The sequence below is a fragment of the Amaranthus tricolor genome, chromosome 2 (assembly GCF_026212465.1).
Source record: "Amaranthus tricolor cultivar Red isolate AtriRed21 chromosome 2, ASM2621246v1, whole genome shotgun sequence".
In the NCBI taxonomy this organism is placed as follows: domain Eukaryota; kingdom Viridiplantae; phylum Streptophyta; class Magnoliopsida; order Caryophyllales; family Amaranthaceae; genus Amaranthus; species Amaranthus tricolor.
The window spans coordinates 40,000,006-40,017,338 of record NC_080048.1 but is presented as its reverse complement, the minus strand read 5'-3'; the positions used below and the strand labels follow the sequence as shown (position 1 = coordinate 40,017,338).

The window sequence follows — 17,333 nt, the reverse complement described above, 5'->3', positions numbered from 1 at the left end:
ATAAATCGCTCTTATGTTGTAGGATTTGATAGGGTGGGAATTTTGTTAATTTATTTTTTTGGTTTTGTTTATTTATTTTTGTTCGAAATTCGATCGGATATTATTGAACGTATTTTGAAAAATTAATTTTGTGGAAGAGTGTCTCAAAAAAGATGACCTCAAAATCAGAAGTTCATATTCTTATTTTTTCTTTAATTTGTACTAATTAGGTTATTTAGTTTATATTTCTAATGCATCTTTTGAAGACTGTCTCTAACAATAATTTATGTTAATTTTATAAATTATGATAGTATATTTTTCCAAATTGAGAATATAGGATATATTTTATAAAGTTATGAATTATAAATTATGACATATTTTTCCACAATTCTAACACATTTTTATAAAAATAATTTTATGAATTATGATATATTTTTCCAAAATGAGAATATTAGTGGAAGAAGTACACCCATCAAAATTAATTCACACAATCTATGGTGGAACCGTCTTATTGTAAAACGCATTTTATTGAGCTGGCCCAATTATATATATTACCAATTTTAAAAATTAAAATGTCAATTTCAAGAGTTAAAAGACCAATTTGAAGACTTAAAAGACCATTAATTAGGATTTGAAATTGACATTTTAAATTATAAAATTTCACAATTTCAAAACTTAAAAGGTCAATTAACTTAAAAAGTCAATTCTAATATTTAATAGACTAATTTAAAGACTTAAAAGATTAAATTGTAATATTTAAAAATCCTCATTCCAACTTTTAAGTAGAATGACTAATTTTATTAATCAAGTGATAAATTTCCCATGTAATGATTAGATAAAAGATTACCTTTTTTTTTAATTTATAGAATAAAATAGTCTTATGTCTCTTTGAGATTGTTAGAAATGGAGTATTGTGCTTTTGCTAATATAAACTATCTTGAGACCTAAAATTGTAGCACATAAAGCCTTCAACATAATCTATCTGTATTAATACTCCGTTCCTATATAAGGCGTATTCTATCAACTTCAAATTCAATCGTTAATATTGTTAATTATGATAAAGTTCATATCTATTAAAACGAATTAAATAAAATTTCACTTGTATATTTTAACTTATAGAATGAAATACAAATTTAAACTGATTAACGATCAATGCTCAGAAAGCAACTGTTGCAAAATATTAAGAACAAAGGGAGTACTTGTTAGTAAACACTACTCCCATACAAACTCGACAATTACAATCACAATGTCAAAGCCTTGACATAGAAAATTATGGTCAACTATATAAACTAATACATCAGTCCCAATTATTGTCATAGGTTACACAATTTATCTATAGCTATATTTCGAAAGGGCCTATGAAATTTGTGATTCAGCCATCTAGTATACGTTGCTCTTCCATCACCAACCTTTCAAATAGTTTCTCCTGATGGTCTGTGAAGTTTAGAAACAACTCCCTCAGCTTCTCTGCCTTGCGGTATTCCTCGCTCCCTAACTTGACAACTTTCAATCCGTCATCAGCTGACTGCAGCTTTCCGTTCTAGAGGTTAACAGGATGGCGATTGACGAACACAACATTGATCAAAAGGAAGACTAAAAACTTGTAGGAACGTGTAAATGTACAGTCAATAAAACGAAGTTCTAACCTGATGTTCTGGTTCCAAGCACCAAAAAGAAGGCCTCACCCATTCATTTGCTGAAGAATCAAGCACAACCCATGGCCTAGGGTAGCAAATTGTTTAGAATTAGAGACGTTCCACTTAACAAAGGACACTCGATGCAAGAATCACGACTCTTGAAAGCTTTAAACATCAGCAAACAAAAACACCCGCAAACACATTTGATCAACTTTTCTAAAGAACGAAAACATTATAATTGCAAAAAGCCAAGTGATCAAAACATTCTCATTCTATGTAATCGGAAAAAGGGGAAAGACATTGTCAGAATCAACGCGTTTACTATGTTTTAGGTACCTTCCCTTTGACGATGTGATCATTTGATCTGATTTAGCCACGAAATTACACAAAATCTCAAGATGCTCATCAGAATCAACGACAAGAGCTCCTCTAGTATATGTCTGTGATGGGAAACTCAAGAAGACAAAAGCATCAATTTCAACACCGGTTTGTTCTCGTATAAAGTCCGAAATTGTTGAGGGGGTTACATCCTTTTCCAAATTATCAACGACAAAAAAAGAGCATGCTTCTTTATCCATCGAGCCAATATTATAGTCTCTATTTTGCCTACGTTTTGCAGGGGCACGATCTCCTCCTCCGAGATCTATGTCTTCACTGCTTTCATAACCCAAAATATCTGTTTAGCCATAAGGGAAAAATATGCAAGGCGAATTAAACATTAACATAGAAACTTACGCCATTAATTAAAACATGGGATATTCTACATGATAGCAACAAACTTTTTCGAAAAGCCAGTGGTAGCAAATCTTAAAAAAATTCCACAAAAAATAGCATTGTACTTTTGAAATTTCACAATTTAACTTATAATCTAAATGTTTTTTGGAAATTAATTTTACGGCAACTTAATTCTAAAAGTACAATGCTATTTTGTGGAATTTCTTTAAGATCTGCTACCACTAGCCTTTGGCAAAAGTTCATTGCTACCATGTAGAATATCCCTTAAAACATTAACTTCAAAGTTCAAACCTCCATCATGTGACAACGCTTCTCCCATCGGTTTTTCACCTTCTGATATCTACGAAAAATTGAAAGAAAACACAAGATTTCTTCAATCCGACAGCAAAAAAATGTACCATTCAAGTTCTTGGGCAGAGAACTCAAACAGCAGTATGAACAACTTGCCTGATTTATATCCTCAGTGATCAACTTAGGCAATGTTATTCCATGTTTCCACTTAACTAGTTCCGAAAAGCAAGCAAGCCGAGGATCAAGCTGTTTCTGAGACCGAATAAGGCAAAGGTCCTCAACTCTAGCTAATGTCAGTGTCCCTGCTTTTGGACCATGCATCCATGAAAGAACAACAGAACACGAGCAATTCTCAATTCCATCCATGATTGTATGCTCCTTACGTTTCACCTTTCCAAGCAGATAACGCTCGGTTCAGGCTAATATAGAAGCTAAGCAGTATATTCTTGAAAGGATGAATCAAGTTCTAGTTTATTAGCTAGACAAAATTCAGAGTGGAGCAACAAAAGAGAACAAATCTAACCCATAAAAGAAAGGCTACCAACTTGCATTATCCTCTCCGCCCTACCAAATTATCCAACTTTCCAGTTCGAGATGTTCACAATGTAACTGGTATCCAGCTCCGAGAGACACACTATAAATATGGGCTAAATAGTCCAATTAATACAAATTAAAGAGGAAATAAGAATGTAAGCTTCTCGTTTTAAGGGCATCTCTCTGAGAGACGGTCTCTCACAAGAATAACTGTAAACTCAATATTACCTCTAAAGAATAATGAATTTAATGAAAATTAATGAAAAAAGCACGCATTGGTACATACCACCATCATAACTATTTGGCATCAAATCCCTCTATCCCACAACTTGCAATCTTTAATACATCTAGTGATTTTACTTTCAGAAAAACCCATAAAAATTGCTTTTGTAAATACTAAGATACTTGATAAAAATTTCTTGATACTTCTCATAATATATCTAGTGCATTTAAAAATTATGTATTCGAGTGTAATTACAAAGATCAACTTATAACTATCTAGCACTTGCGTACACTTAATTCTATATTTCTATTTATTTTGATGACTTGGTATGGAAGACCCATATAAGATACTGCTCCCTACCTTTGAATTTGCTACGTTATGCAAATTGAAGTTAAAGCTCTCTGGTGTAACGTAGCATATTCAAAGGACATAGGGTGTATAAGTTTGTTAACAAACATACCAAGATACATGAATGATAGCAGTATATCAAGAGTGTTTCATTTTCCTCAATCTCCTATACTCATATTCAAGAATGGAGTAAATTTAATTCAATTTAATTAGTAAAATCTAAGAGTAATGTTAATTCTCAAATGGTTCTTTTGGTTTCACATTATAATGAACTATATAAAAATATATTAAAATGATTCATCAAATCACCTGCACTCTATATTTATGTGGAGCATTGATTTGCATACATCCATCCACCAAAATCTATGCAAGTAGGAGTCACTAGAATCCAAGTGTAATATCCATTCTTAATGAGTTCTTTGGTTTCAAATCATGATGAACTATATTTAAGTATATTAAAATCACTTATTAAATCATTTGCACTCTTTGTTTAGGTGGATATGCACATGATATTTTTAAGCAAAAGTTAATTGATTTGCATACATCTATCCACCAAAATCCACGTAAATGGGAACTACATGATAGATTGGCAGCCCGTTTGGTTGTCAGTATCAAATAGTGAGAATGATAATGAAAAGTTATGTAATTTTAGTAGAAAAATCCCTTCACAAGGTTAATAGTCATGTTTATTCTATTTCAATCTTCTATTTTTCTCGCAAAATTAATTTTATTGCATTATCATTACCATTCCGAAAGGTAGTATCAAAGTTTCATCATGGGAACGTCACACTATATATTATAAAATTTTACGGTGTAAATCATTCACATCACCACCATCATTTAGTATCAACTATCAAACGGGCTGTGTTGGTAAAAAAAAAGTGATGGTATAATTCAAGTGTATGTAGCTTAATAAAAAAGATTCACGCAATTTCAACCATTAACAAAAAACAAAACATTTTTTTCCACCATTGACAACACCATAGGGCATAGACAAACTTTAATCTTTGGTCAAATTTCCAAAAAATAACTTTTTTATATAACACAATTCATTTAAATAATGTGATGCTTCCTATTTCCCAACATTGCAATAAATATGAAAAATAGCAACAGAATAAAAGAGAGAGAGAGAGAGAGAAAGCAAACCCCTTCAACAATGGCGTCGAAATACCGTCGGCCATTATCACCCAAATCCAAAAGAGCACAAACTCTAATACCCAATTTAACCTCTGAACAATCCGAACCCTCTAATTGCAAACACAACGGTCGAAAACGTCGAAGAAATTTGAAAATTTCGTCATAATCGATGAAATCAGCGACATGAAACTGGACATCTTCATCATCTGGAAATTCCACGAATTTAACGATTAAAGTATCGGCTATTAGTACAATCTGAACATTGTACCATGCATCATCTTCATCGTGCCGGAATTCAATTCCTGGTCCGATTGGGATAGTGTCGCCGACAGTGAATAGTTTGGGTTGCTTCGTTCTTCGCTTTTTGGGTCCCATTTTGTATCAACAGCAGTCAGCAAGGGAGAAACAATGGTACAGAAGATGGTCAGTCACTCAGCAGAACAACGAGTGGTTGGGAGTAGGACCCCGTATATGTTACATATACTTAGCTTAAGTAGCTTAAATTAATAATAGAAAATTTTAATTTATTGACTTTTTATTTTAAAGTTATCTTATCGTGAGATGATCTATTGCTAAATAAACATGAACAGTCTAATAGAAATAATCTTACTCATTTAATTTGTGTTTTTCTATTTATTTTTGATTTTAGCCTAATCTAGTCGAAACATCAAAAAAATTGTTTGCTCATATATTTAAATCACTTGAAAATCTTTTTTATAATCAAAGCTAAAAAAAATAATTATAATATTTTTTGTTGGCTTTAATAAAATTGAAACTCATGTTATGTGGAAATTTGAAAAAAATAATATAATTTAACAACTTTATTCCCAAAATAAGCGTCCTTGCCTCCGAAGTTAGGCTTGGTATATACTCGTACTTACTAACGGCGAATTAAAAGAAATGGTCAAAAATTTAGTCAGGGGTCAAGTCGTTGTTACTAACAGCGACTGAATGCTTGACTGGTCAAACCCTTAAGTCGCTGTTAGTAATAAAATCAACAACAAATAAAAATTTATAATAAAAACGTACCTTAATAAGCTGTAGATCAACAAGAAGTAGTAAATTGCAAGTTTATGAACTTGCATTTACGTGAAAGTTGATGAGGAATTAGTGAACCCTAATTTTCGAAAAAAGAAAAAAACACAAAAAAATTGTACCTTAAGTGAATGTAGGAAGATGGCAGAACTAATTAGTAGTAGAAACTTGAAATTTGATGAGATTAATTGAAGGATTGAAGTTGATTTTAATGGTGGAAAGTAGAGGGAGATTTCGTGGGTTGTTTCGCTGATACAAAATCGGGTGAAATGAGGAAGGAGGAAGCTGCTGAATTTAGAAACGTATTAGATCGTTGTTACTAACAGGAACCTGACCAGTTGATCAGTCAAATAATAGGTCGCTGTTAGTAATAGAGAAATAAACTTTGACTAAAATTTTGACCTTTTCATTATACTTATTGTTAGTAAATGCGAGTATACACCAAGCCTAGCTTCGGAGGCAAGGACTCTTATTTTGGAAATAAAGTTTAAACGAAATTTATTTTTTGAATAAAGTTGTTAAATTATCTTACTTTTTTCAAATTTTCATGTTATGTTGAGTTGTTGTGGATCATGTTGAAGCAAGTGATGTGCTTGATAGACGTTTCATGGTGAATCATGTAAAATAACATATTAACATGGCATATCGACCACCTTTAAACAATAACACAGCAACAGCACGAGCATGCAAGATAAAATTAACGACCATAATTGATGTGCAATGAAGCAATTTGGGTATTAAAAGTTGTTTGATGTGCACGCGATTAGAGAGCACTATCCAAAAGCTAGCTCGAAGAAGAATAGTCTATGATCCTACGTTAAACCCCATAAAATCGATATGAAACTCAATTCTCATACCTTGCAATCGTATACTATCCAATCGTGATCGCATAATCCTCAGAAGTCGAGAAAATGATTTTAGTAAAAACCTCAATAGACGAGAAAAACGCAAAACAATCAAGCAATTCAATAAACTCGTATAATCTTCAATTCATTTTATAAGGTGTAGATCCGTGCACATTACATCAACGCAAAACCACCAAATTGATATGCCTAGCAACGCGAAACAAATTTTTACACGTAATACATTACAACACACCGATGTTTAATCGAAGGCATTCACTTAAACAAGTTCCGAAACCCATCAAATATTCGAAGAGCTCTCAGTTCACCGGATCTTATGTCTCTTAACCTCCTTCGTAGTATCTACAACCACACAACATCGGATAAAGTCAGATGCATTCACGAGATAAGAGCAAAGACGAACTATCGTACAAAATATGACATGAGCAAAAATAAAAATATTGACTCGATTTCTTACATATTGAGTGCGGTACAATATCCTCCTCTCGCTGTTACACAAGTCTACGGCTAGTTGCTTCAAGAACAATCTTCGGTTGAGCTGCTTTGGCGAGGTCACATCCAAATCCATCGTTCCGCTAGCCTATCAAAGGAAAAAGTCGCAATATGAGGCTATCGGAAAATCAAATTAATGCTAGTGCAACTTATTTTTGAGTAACGTATTCGTACCTGCAAGAATTTCGAGTATTTTGCAATGCTCGCTTCACAACTATCTAAAATGAATTGTAAAGCTTGCTCGTCCAATTCGGGGTACCTAATATCCTTCTTCGACTTTGTTGTATTTGATGCTATAGCAGCCATCTGAAATATTTATACCCCGTAAGATACACAAGAATGAACTCAGATCATACACCAGCACGAAGAATGTTAACTATCCGTACCTCGTCGAATTGTTTTAGCATGAATGGTGGACTGACTACCAAATAGGCGTATGCCATCATCTCCACCGGCCAACCCGTCACTCGCAGAGGAAAGCAGTGAGACCTACGAGAAAAAAAACAGTCGGTTGCTGACGATAGCTTTAATCGAACAGTAATCAGACGCAGTTGAAATTTCAGCAGTTACTTAAACAAAGCACAAATTTCAGATCAAGGTACGGAAGCTTGAAAATTATGTTATTTGGACTCGGGTACTGATGTTGGATACTAGTACGTGTCTAAGTGTCGAATACGTATAAATACTCAATTTTACGCCTAAAATGACGTTTCTAAGTGCCATACCAATGTCCGAGAATCAAGGATCGGACAAAGGTACGTGAAGCAAAATGAAGAGTCCGAGTAACATAGCTTGAAAATTTGAACATCGAAACGAGCTGCCTCTTGTACAAAACAGAATTCTTTATGGGTTTTTATATTCATACTTAATAGCTATTACGATTTTGCGAACGATGATGTAATCTTACCCTGATAAGCCATATTTCTTCAAAACTTCCAGCTTCTCCTTGTAACATTGGTCGGATTTCTTAAGCGACAAAGACAATTCAGCAGAATCAGAAGGATTAGTTCCTTCTTTCGGAACAAAACCATATGACAGCAATAGCTCCCCATTAGATTTTTTCCCATATGATATAAACACCTGTGCAAAAGAACACGAGTATAAGAAGCGTGAGTATAAGAAGAGCAATTATATTTGTAGAGCTGGCGAGGACACCTCAAAATCGAACTAAGCATAATTGTGTCCTGAGAAAAACTATATTTTCCTCTAAATTATCTTGGGGACATAAGTACACAACAATTGAAAATGGAGAAATTCCCCAACACGCATTATAAGCACGTTTGTGCATAGTGCGAAAACAAGGCCACATCTGTCACATTGTAAAGGTTTTCAAAAAAAAATCAAACCAATGATTCCCGCATTATAAAGGTGTAAAAATCCACGTTTTGGGACGTTTCATAGAATGTATCATGCTTTCGGCTAATATTTGATGTTATGATAACCGCATCACTCTCGTCACTACATCACCGTTCTGTTTCCGCAATCGGGACTGTTAAGGCATCTTTGCACTATGGGCATGTGTCTTATTTGTTGTATTTAGGATCATGTCAAATAATTTGTTAAAAACTACATAACATTAGTGAGAACTAAAAAGAAAATCTAGTTTAGTGATATAATAATGCCATATATTTGATTTACCTGCTCACCTGGCTGGTAAGAACGGTCAGTTGTGAAGACGATACCCTCTGAAGACTTGTCATAATCCAAAAAAGTTTCCACCTAAGAAAAATCGATATTTGAATTAAATTCGTAAACTGACCAAACTAGATCAAGTCAAAAAATGCATTCCCGGCATAATGATGCTAGTTGAATACTATGAAGCATCTAACTGGAAAACAATTACTCGGCTCTTTATACAAGATCATGTACCTCACAACTGTGGTTTAACATATCTGCCCATGGTACCAATGCTACATTACCATCCATTGAGGGCAATCTTACCTGCATTTTGAAGAAAATGAATGTGTTTTTTCAGATTTTCAAAAATACGCAATTTTCTTTGAAACCATAAATATTTGGAAAATGATAAGTGAGCAGAATAGGAAGGAAAACAATGCCTTTTTAATAAAAAAAAAATTGAATCATAAAATTTTGCATCATGATCGGTTCAACTGCATGATACTAATGCGAGCTTTACAAGAACAATTTGAAATTCTACCCAAAGTCTTTTCATTCTCTCATACAGCTATTTATCTCTTCTCCCCATTGTATGGAAAAGTTCATACTCTCCTTTACAATTTGAAACTTTCCATATTGAAACAATTAAATTAGTCGAACACCTTCGGAGAAGGTCAAGCATTCGAAGTTTTTTTCGTAGTTGAAGAAACATAGGTACATGTCCTATTAATCGAAAAATAATCGCATAATTACGTTTCACATAATTTCCATAATGTTCCAATAGAATCCTTGAATTCTTGAGATACATGGGATTCATGATAAGCTAAATTCCATTAAGATTAGCATCGTAAATACTGAACGGGAATGCTGTTATTCCAAAAAACTTTGAATTCATTACCACGGTTTCCCTATCCAGAAATAGAATTAATCCCCAAATTTCTAGAATGCCGATAAGACATTTGATTTACATAAACTTATATCTTCCATATGAAATTGGAAATGCAGAATCAAGAAAAAATGTATTAACATAAAGAAAGAAAGAAACATACACCATGGTCAACACTGAATTAATATTCTATTTTACGTACCAATCGAGAGAAAAGGATGCCAAATGACCATCTAAAAGTTTCCATGTTGAACACCTGCAATTCCAATTGACAAAAAGGATTTCTAGAGCTGAATTAAAACAACCAAAAGATTTTTTAAAGGTCGAGTAAAATCCAACAACGATAATGTTGTGTTATCTTAACGCCATTCAATGGCTCCCGCCTAGGCGGAATTAGGAGTGACCGGATAATTCTTGCAGAAAAGGGGAATGAGAAGTAAAGCATCATTTAACCAAGACAAAATGACTAAAGCTATCAATATCTAGATTATCCAAAGAAACAAAAGTACTTACTTGTTCAGGAAATAACTCAGGGTGCTTAGAGAATATCCTGAGCTTTAAATCGTTGTATCTGCACAAGGGGAGAAACTGTAATTTAGTGAACTTTTGCTAACCATGAAGAAAGAAAATCTTTGTTGACGAGATGAAACCGATGGGTAAATTGCGTAGAACTGAGTCTTACGTTCCAATTACATCGTTACTCCTTTCGATAGCTCTTTCTCGAATCTGGGAAGCTTCCAAATATCTATCCAGTTCCGAACGTGTCCTGAAACGATATAGAGAATCTGTAGGGGAAGACATTGAGAGTACACCCTATCTGCAAATATACAGAAAGATGGAACAAAAGAGATCCAATATGTGATGAGGGAATGACGGAATATCTTACCAGTACAAAAGTGAATAGGGTTGCCGAGGCAAGGCTGATATATAATTGCTCCATCTTGATGAACCCTTTAGACTTGCTTCACTTATTAGGTATGTTGCAAGCAACGGCCAATCCGGCACAGAATTTCTTTTCAGCACTTCACCAGCTTCAGGACAGCCCCACTCCTAATACAGAAACATGGAATTAGATCAAGATAAGCAAGTAATACAGTGTCATATATCAGGCCATCTTGTATGAGACCGTCTCATGGTGAGACGACCTCAAAACAAGAAGCCCATAAGCTAAAAGTTCTATTATTGGGCTATTTTATCCAAGTATGAGACATGTTTCACGGTGAAACCGTGAATCACAACATGAAAAGATACAAAGTACACTATTTAAAATTTGTGATAAAAAAAGGATATTTTTAACTTCAAAAGCCAAAGATCAATTTCCAAGTAGCTCAGTTGATAGGGATCAATGAAAATGTTCATATGACTGATAAGATATTTTTAGACACAGATGGATATTTCCGACACTCTTGGGCCGATGGATAAGACCAAAAGACTAACAGAGCATTTAGTTATTAGTAGCGGGATTGCCGTATGTGGGTGAGTATGTTGCAAGAACAAAAGTGAGAGAAATCGGCTCAGGTGTGCAAGGAAATGTGAAACAGTGTGAGTACACAATTCAACAATTATTCTCGTTTGCTATGAGAGCAATCTTTCAACCTTAACTTTAACACAATGTAAGATTCTTTTTAAGTCACTAAACTATCACAAGTGCCTCCTCATATACCAGTTACGATACCAATCATTCACTCCTTCCAATTTGGTACAAACACCAAAAATCATGGGTATTAAAGCTCCCTCGCCATCCTTTAAGGGAGATCAACTCAATCTACTCCCATCGATGATAGCTTGAACTTTTATGACTACTTTTCCCTAGCAGATGTTTCACTATAACGCTTCAATTGGCAGGCCTAGAAATCCTGAACTCATATTGATCAAACACCATGCCTACACTCAACCTGTATGCAAACACTGTTTAACTATCAGCCCTGAAATGAAACCAATTTTATTTAATTTTTTTTACTTTGAGAACCTGTCCCCATGGTCCAAACGCGCGGCCTTTGTATTTTTTACCCAGCCCCCTTTAGTAATTTATAATAAATGATATATGAGCTGATTAAATATCACAAAATCAAGTAAAATTTAGCAATTAAAGTAGAAGAAATGAAACATGTTTGTGGTTTGAATCTTCATCATACAAATATTCATGATTTACAACAAAAACTAATACTTCAATATCCTATATCATATGTCCTACTTGAAGTATTACAACATTCCATTCCATCACCCCAATGTCATAGGCTTTCTCCTAAATGGGGTTTGGAGGTTGCATGTTGCAACCTTACACTCACTACTAATTACAAAATAATTGTTTCTGATTGACCCTATGTAGTTCAAATTCATTAAAATGTTCCATTCTATCACCTCAACACCATTAAGGCTCCCACCTAGCAGGGTATGGAGGTCGCATGTTTACAACCTTACCCTCATTAGTTATCCCAATTGAAACTATGTCCTAGTTCAAATTCATTACAACATTTCATTCCATCACCCCAATGTCATTAATAGGCTCCCATATAAACGGGATTTAGAGGTCGCATGTTTACAACCTTACCCTCATTACTAATGTAAAATAATTGTTTTTGATTGACCCTATTTCCTAGTTCAAATTCATTAAAACATTCCATTCCATCATCCCAATACCATTAATATGCTCCCACCTAGTAGGGTTTGAAGCTCGCATGTTTACAATCTTACCCTCATTTGTTATCCAATTGACCTTACATCCTAGTTCAAAATTAATTACAATGTTCAATTTCATCGCCCCAACGCCATTAATAGCTCCCAACTAAACGGGGTTTGGAGGTCGCATGCTTGCAACCTTACCCTTGTTACTAATAACAAAACAATTGTCTCCAATTGACCCTATCTCCTAGATCAAATTCATTAAATATTTCATTCCATCACCCCAGTACCATTAAGTGCCTCCCCTAGCCCGGTTTGAAGGTCGCATGATTACAGCCTTACGCTCATTAGTTATCCGATTGACCCTGTGTCCTTGCTCAAATTCATTACAACATTCCATTCCATCACAATATTCCATTAACAAGCTCCCATTTAAGCAAGGTCGCATGTTTTTAAACTTATCTTTGTAACTAATAACAAAACAATTGTTTCCGATTGAATCTTTGTAGAAAACATAATTTGTAATTCAAATTCATTGAAAACAGTAATTAGGTAAGCAAAAAGGGGAAAAAAGAGTACCGAATCAGCAGTAATAACAAGAGAAGGAGGAACAAAGAGTAACTTTTCCCCTTTTCTAATATTATTATTAGCAACTAGACCTCTTTCTCCAACATCCACCTTCTCTATCTTCATTTTCTGAGCAGGAAGACCCGATCCATTTAGCCATTTCTGCAAGGCTTCAGCATTCTCCAAAGAGTCAGCTTCACATCCCCATAAAATTTTTTCCGTTGAAGTAGAAGATGGAGCTTCAGAAGTGGAAATGGAGCACCGAATTCGAGAAATAGGGTGTTCTGAGGTGGGTTTGGTTGTACTTGTATGGAAAATGGGTTTTATAAATAATGAAGGATTATGATGGGTTTGATTGAAGAAAGATGGGAAATGGAGTAGGGTGGTTCGAAAGAGGATTGTTGAAGGTTCCGCCATTGTTGAATGGTGTAAGAAAGGAGGAAGCTTATCTGAACGTAATTTGTAATCCTGTTGTTATATCTGTTTCGGTGGTACTTCGTTATAGTATTTGTTATATTTCATTTCTTTTTAGACAATTCAATGTTATACGTGTTCATTCGGTGATCGGATCGGTTTCAGACGGGTATCATTCGGTTTGGATGTATTTTGGATCGGTTATTTTTCGGCTGTTTGTTACAACGGGTCACACTCGGGCCGAGTCAGTTAGTCACGGTTCGGTTGGAGATCGGTTATTCAAGCTATTGGGTTAGCATCAGTTCGGTGTCGGTTGAAGTTCATGTCGAGTGTCAATCGGTCTCGGGTTATCATCGATTACTAATTGGTTCGGTTTTGTAGGGTACAGATTGGGTTCGAGTTTTTTTTTTAAAAGCAAAATTCAGCTACGTATTACTAATTACTATCTATATATATTGAACTACTAATATTTAACTTTAAAAAAAAAAATACTAATATTTAAAAATAAAAAAAATTAATACATATGATTAGAAAATTCAAATAAGATACTCTATAAAATAATTTTAATGATAAATAGTGTTAATAGCCGTAATGTAGCAAGTATTTCAGAATGGAGGAAGTATATAGTATACTAGTATAGAAATTCGTGTAATGCACAAAGTTTTTAATAGAGATACAATTACGTGTTATCAACATAAAATTATAATATTTCTTATAAAATAGGTAGAGGATTTTAGAATATTTAGTGTTTTTAATGAAATAATTCGGTCGTTAATATAAATACTTATTGATTAAAGTTTTCATACTTTTCAAGACAAATTTGGGTTATCTTCCAACAATGTTATTATTTTTTTTTTTCTGTCATTCTCAAAATAATTTTTGATTATCATGTATATTTTGTTTCTTGATGAAATATTTTAGAAATTAAAATTTTAATGAAAAAACTTCATTAATTAGCAAATATTTCAACATAAAAAAATAAATATATATTTTAAGAAACATTAAATGGAAATCTTATGTAGATTTCAAATTTAAAAATATAATATTACAAGAAAATTTAACATAACATATCTAATTAGGATATAACACTAATATATTAAAAGAATAAGTTGATGTTAAATATGATAAGAATTATTTCATATAGCAAATCACTATGAGAATGATATGTGAAATTTTACATTCTTTTTATTAGAATTGTGTAATGCCACAATTTTTTAGTTCAATTTGATTGATATAGGCTATAGCCAAGAGCCTAGGCTTAGTAGAATTATAAATGGGCACGACACCCAAAAAATTTTTATCTTATTGAAATCAATGGTGTATAGTGTCTCTTATCCTTTTTACATGTCCTCTATTAAGAGAGATGTATTTTGTTAAGATGACTCTCAAGAACGCAACCCACATCCTATATTTAGTTGATACCTTTTTAGATAAAAAAAATGTTGTCCTCTCTTGGGGTTGTTTTAAATTTGAAATATGGGTCAACTAATATAGGAGAAATCTTTTGTGGAGACCATCTCAACTAAGAATTTGTGTCCTTTTTATTTTAAACACCCTTCTTATTTGATCGCATATATATAGGGGATGGATCCAATAAGTAGAGTGTTCAAAATAAGAAGGATAAGAAGCATCATACTCCCTTATCATTTTTATTGTAAAAGTACGTAATTGTAAAAGTCACTAGCTCACTATGTTACACAAAAAAAAATACTATATCATATATCTAAAAAATATTCTTAATTTACTTCTTGTAAATTTGAAGTATAACGTTATTTTTTTTTTTTTATATATAGTGACTAAAAAATATTCTTCTTATCATTTTTATTTTAAGTATCCTTTATATATATATATATATATATATATATATATATATATATATATATATATATATATATATATATATATATATATATATATATATATATATATATATATATATCAAATTAAATGACACTTAGAACTTTTTGATAATCATGACGATGTAATCTGTTGTGTCTTCCAAAAATAGCCAAACTACAGATCAGAATGATCAGATAACTATATAAATCCTCAAATTTGAACATTTTCTTCTCTTTTTCACTTTTGATCGTTTTTCCCCTTTTAGCAGTCGTAAGATGCGGTGCAAACCCTTTCTGACTTTCTCAAACCTGCTTTTTTAAGCCCATGAATGGGATTTATGGTTGAAAAATATTGCTCTTGCTTGTGTGATGTATTGATTAGTAGCCAAACATTCGCATCATATACTTAGACAAAGGATTCGAAAAATTATTAGAAGAACAAATAACATACACAAACTGTATGAGATTATTTTATCGAAAGACACACTTTATATATAGGTTAAACAGTCCATTTTATATATATTAGGGAAATTCCACGTGGTAACCCTGAGGTTTTGGGTTTTCCACGTGGTAACCCTGAGATTTACTAATTGTTTTACCGTGATCTTTTTGCACATAAAACGTTAGTTTACGCTAATTTCGAAGCTTTAAGCCTGTTGTACGCCTATTTATGCGACTCACTATTTCAAATGCCAATCAATTTCAACATTTTCTCCTAAAACATAAACCCTCACTCTACCATTTTTCATCCAAATTATATTTTTTCTCCAAAATCCAAAAATGGTAGAGTTAGGATTTATGATTTAGGGGAAAAGGTTGAGATTAATGATATTTAAAATGGTGAGTCATATAAATAGACATATATACAACAGCCTTAAAACTTGAAAATTAACGTTTGCTAGCGTTTTATGTGCAAAAAGGACGGTGGAACAATTTGATAAACCTCTAAATTACCATATGAATTTTTTAAAAGTTTTAGTTACCACGTAAAATTTCCCTATATATCATGAGAATAAGAATTTTTTTTTTAAATTGTGTCACATAAAAATAATTTCTCACGTAACCGAATAACACAAGGCATGAAGGCAAATCAAAATAACATTAGCCTCTTCCTATCAAATGTCAACTTTGATCAAGTCCCACCAATCTTCAATAATGCCATAAAATACTCTCTCATTCTAAATTTGTTTGCTACACTATATGCACATTAAAGGGACCGAGAAATATTTACCAGGGCTTTGGGGTTGACCTTACAATTCTTAGACAGTCTTGACGTTTGCCGTTAAAGCGTTGACCGTTTAACCAACTTGTCACCTGTTGACATAGTCACATAGATAACACGATGCCAGCAACGTTTAACTCCGTTGATAATACCGTTACACTTCTAGGTGGATGGTAAAAAGCGGGTAATTTACCCGTTATGGTAAATCTTAATACAAATATCTTGTTCATAGTAGATTCCGATTATACCATTATTGTTCTGGGTTTATGATGTCATGTTATAAACTGGGAATATTGTAGCAAATTGAGCAGAATTCGAAAGAATGATCCCTTTAACATGCACAATTTCGATGGAGTAGCTAGGATCTTTGGGTTTTTAGACGGGATATAGAATATTTGCACCCGCCTTTTCGGGCCTTATTTTTGGTATATAGCTTGAGTTTATGTGCATTTTCTGGTAAAGAGACGCGATAAATTTGATGTTTAGAGACTTGCACCACATATGTTCCTGGATAAGGGCCGTAATTACAACCAGGGTAACTCATTTTGGAGGAGGCAAAGGAGTCACGGCTCATGTTTATATGGATGGTTATGGTGAGCACATCATTAGCTTTGCATTTGAATGCTCACCCGAAACTGGCGGTGATTCTCTTGGGTAGACTCATTCGTTCATCTCTTCTATTTTAAGCTGTGGTTCTTAGAGAGACATAGTACCTGATAGCAACACAACAACAATGCCACAATCTTAATACCGACAATATATAATCAGCTACATGAATCCAAGTAAATTACCATGGAATGCGGCAAACAAAGGTCTACTACTTCTACAATGATAATCGATAAGGTAGAGTCATAAAGCAAAGATTTCTTTGACATGATCAATAACAACTGTAT

The 17,333-nt window shown here is 33.3% G+C and overlaps 2 protein-coding genes and 1 pseudogene across 3 annotated transcripts; all 3 read right to left on the bottom strand.

Moving 5' to 3' along the window:
- Positions 1-1,100: 1,100 nt before the first annotated feature.
- LOC130806042 (uncharacterized) lies at positions 1,101-5,373 on the bottom strand. 2 transcript variants are annotated; one of them, XM_057670941.1, is made up of 6 exons: positions 4,894-5,373; positions 2,799-3,032; positions 2,643-2,691; positions 1,953-2,292; positions 1,626-1,701; positions 1,101-1,504 (listed from the first exon to the last, which is right to left on the bottom strand). In XM_057670941.1, exons 1-6 carry the CDS (start codon positions 5,257-5,259, stop codon positions 1,352-1,354), a joined length of 1,218 nt encoding a protein of 405 aa, XP_057526924.1. In that variant the 5' UTR covers positions 5,260-5,373; the 3' UTR covers positions 1,101-1,351. The 2 variants fall into 2 exon arrangements, with proteins under 2 accessions (XP_057526924.1, XP_057526923.1); XM_057670940.1 differs by having other exon boundaries at positions 1,101-1,519; positions 4,894-5,371.
- Positions 5,374-6,863: 1,490 nt separating this feature from the next.
- LOC130806040 (ribulose-1,5 bisphosphate carboxylase/oxygenase large subunit N-methyltransferase, chloroplastic) lies at positions 6,864-13,462 on the bottom strand. The gene is made up of 12 exons (XM_057670939.1): positions 12,979-13,462; positions 10,664-10,827; positions 10,460-10,543; positions 10,291-10,348; positions 9,980-10,033; positions 9,144-9,215; positions 8,913-8,993; positions 8,182-8,354; positions 7,661-7,763; positions 7,449-7,580; positions 7,240-7,362; positions 6,864-7,124 (listed from the first exon to the last, which is right to left on the bottom strand). Exons 1-12 carry the CDS (start codon positions 13,381-13,383, stop codon positions 7,038-7,040), a joined length of 1,536 nt encoding a protein of 511 aa, XP_057526922.1. The 5' UTR covers positions 13,384-13,462; the 3' UTR covers positions 6,864-7,037.
- A 3,082-nt stretch (positions 13,463-16,544) lies between these two features.
- Positions 16,545-17,112, bottom strand: LOC130805808 (NDR1/HIN1-like protein 13; annotated as a pseudogene).
- Positions 17,113-17,333: the final 221 nt, after the last annotated feature.

Coding starts and splice junctions, on each gene's coding strand:
- LOC130806042 (XM_057670940.1), bottom strand. CDS start 5,259: ATGGGACCCAAAAAGCGAAGAACGAAGCAACCCAAACTATTCACTGTC. Junction 2,692..2,798: donor TCACTGAGGATATAAATCAG/GCAAGTTGTTCA, acceptor AATTTTTCGTAG/ATATCAGAAGGTGAAAAACC. Junction 2,293..2,642: donor AGCGTTGTCACATGATGGAG/GTTTGAACTTTG, acceptor ATGGCTAAACAG/ATATTTTGGGTTATGAAAGC.
- LOC130806040 (XM_057670939.1), bottom strand. CDS start 13,383: ATGGCGGAACCTTCAACAATCCTCTTTCGAACCACCCTACTCCATTTC. Junction 7,764..8,181: donor AAGAAATATGGCTTATCAGG/GTAAGATTACAT, acceptor TTTTTCTCGTAG/GTCTCACTGCTTTCCTCTGC. Junction 7,125..7,239: donor TATTGTACCGCACTCAATAT/GTAAGAAATCGA, acceptor GTGTGGTTGTAG/ATACTACGAAGGAGGTTAAG.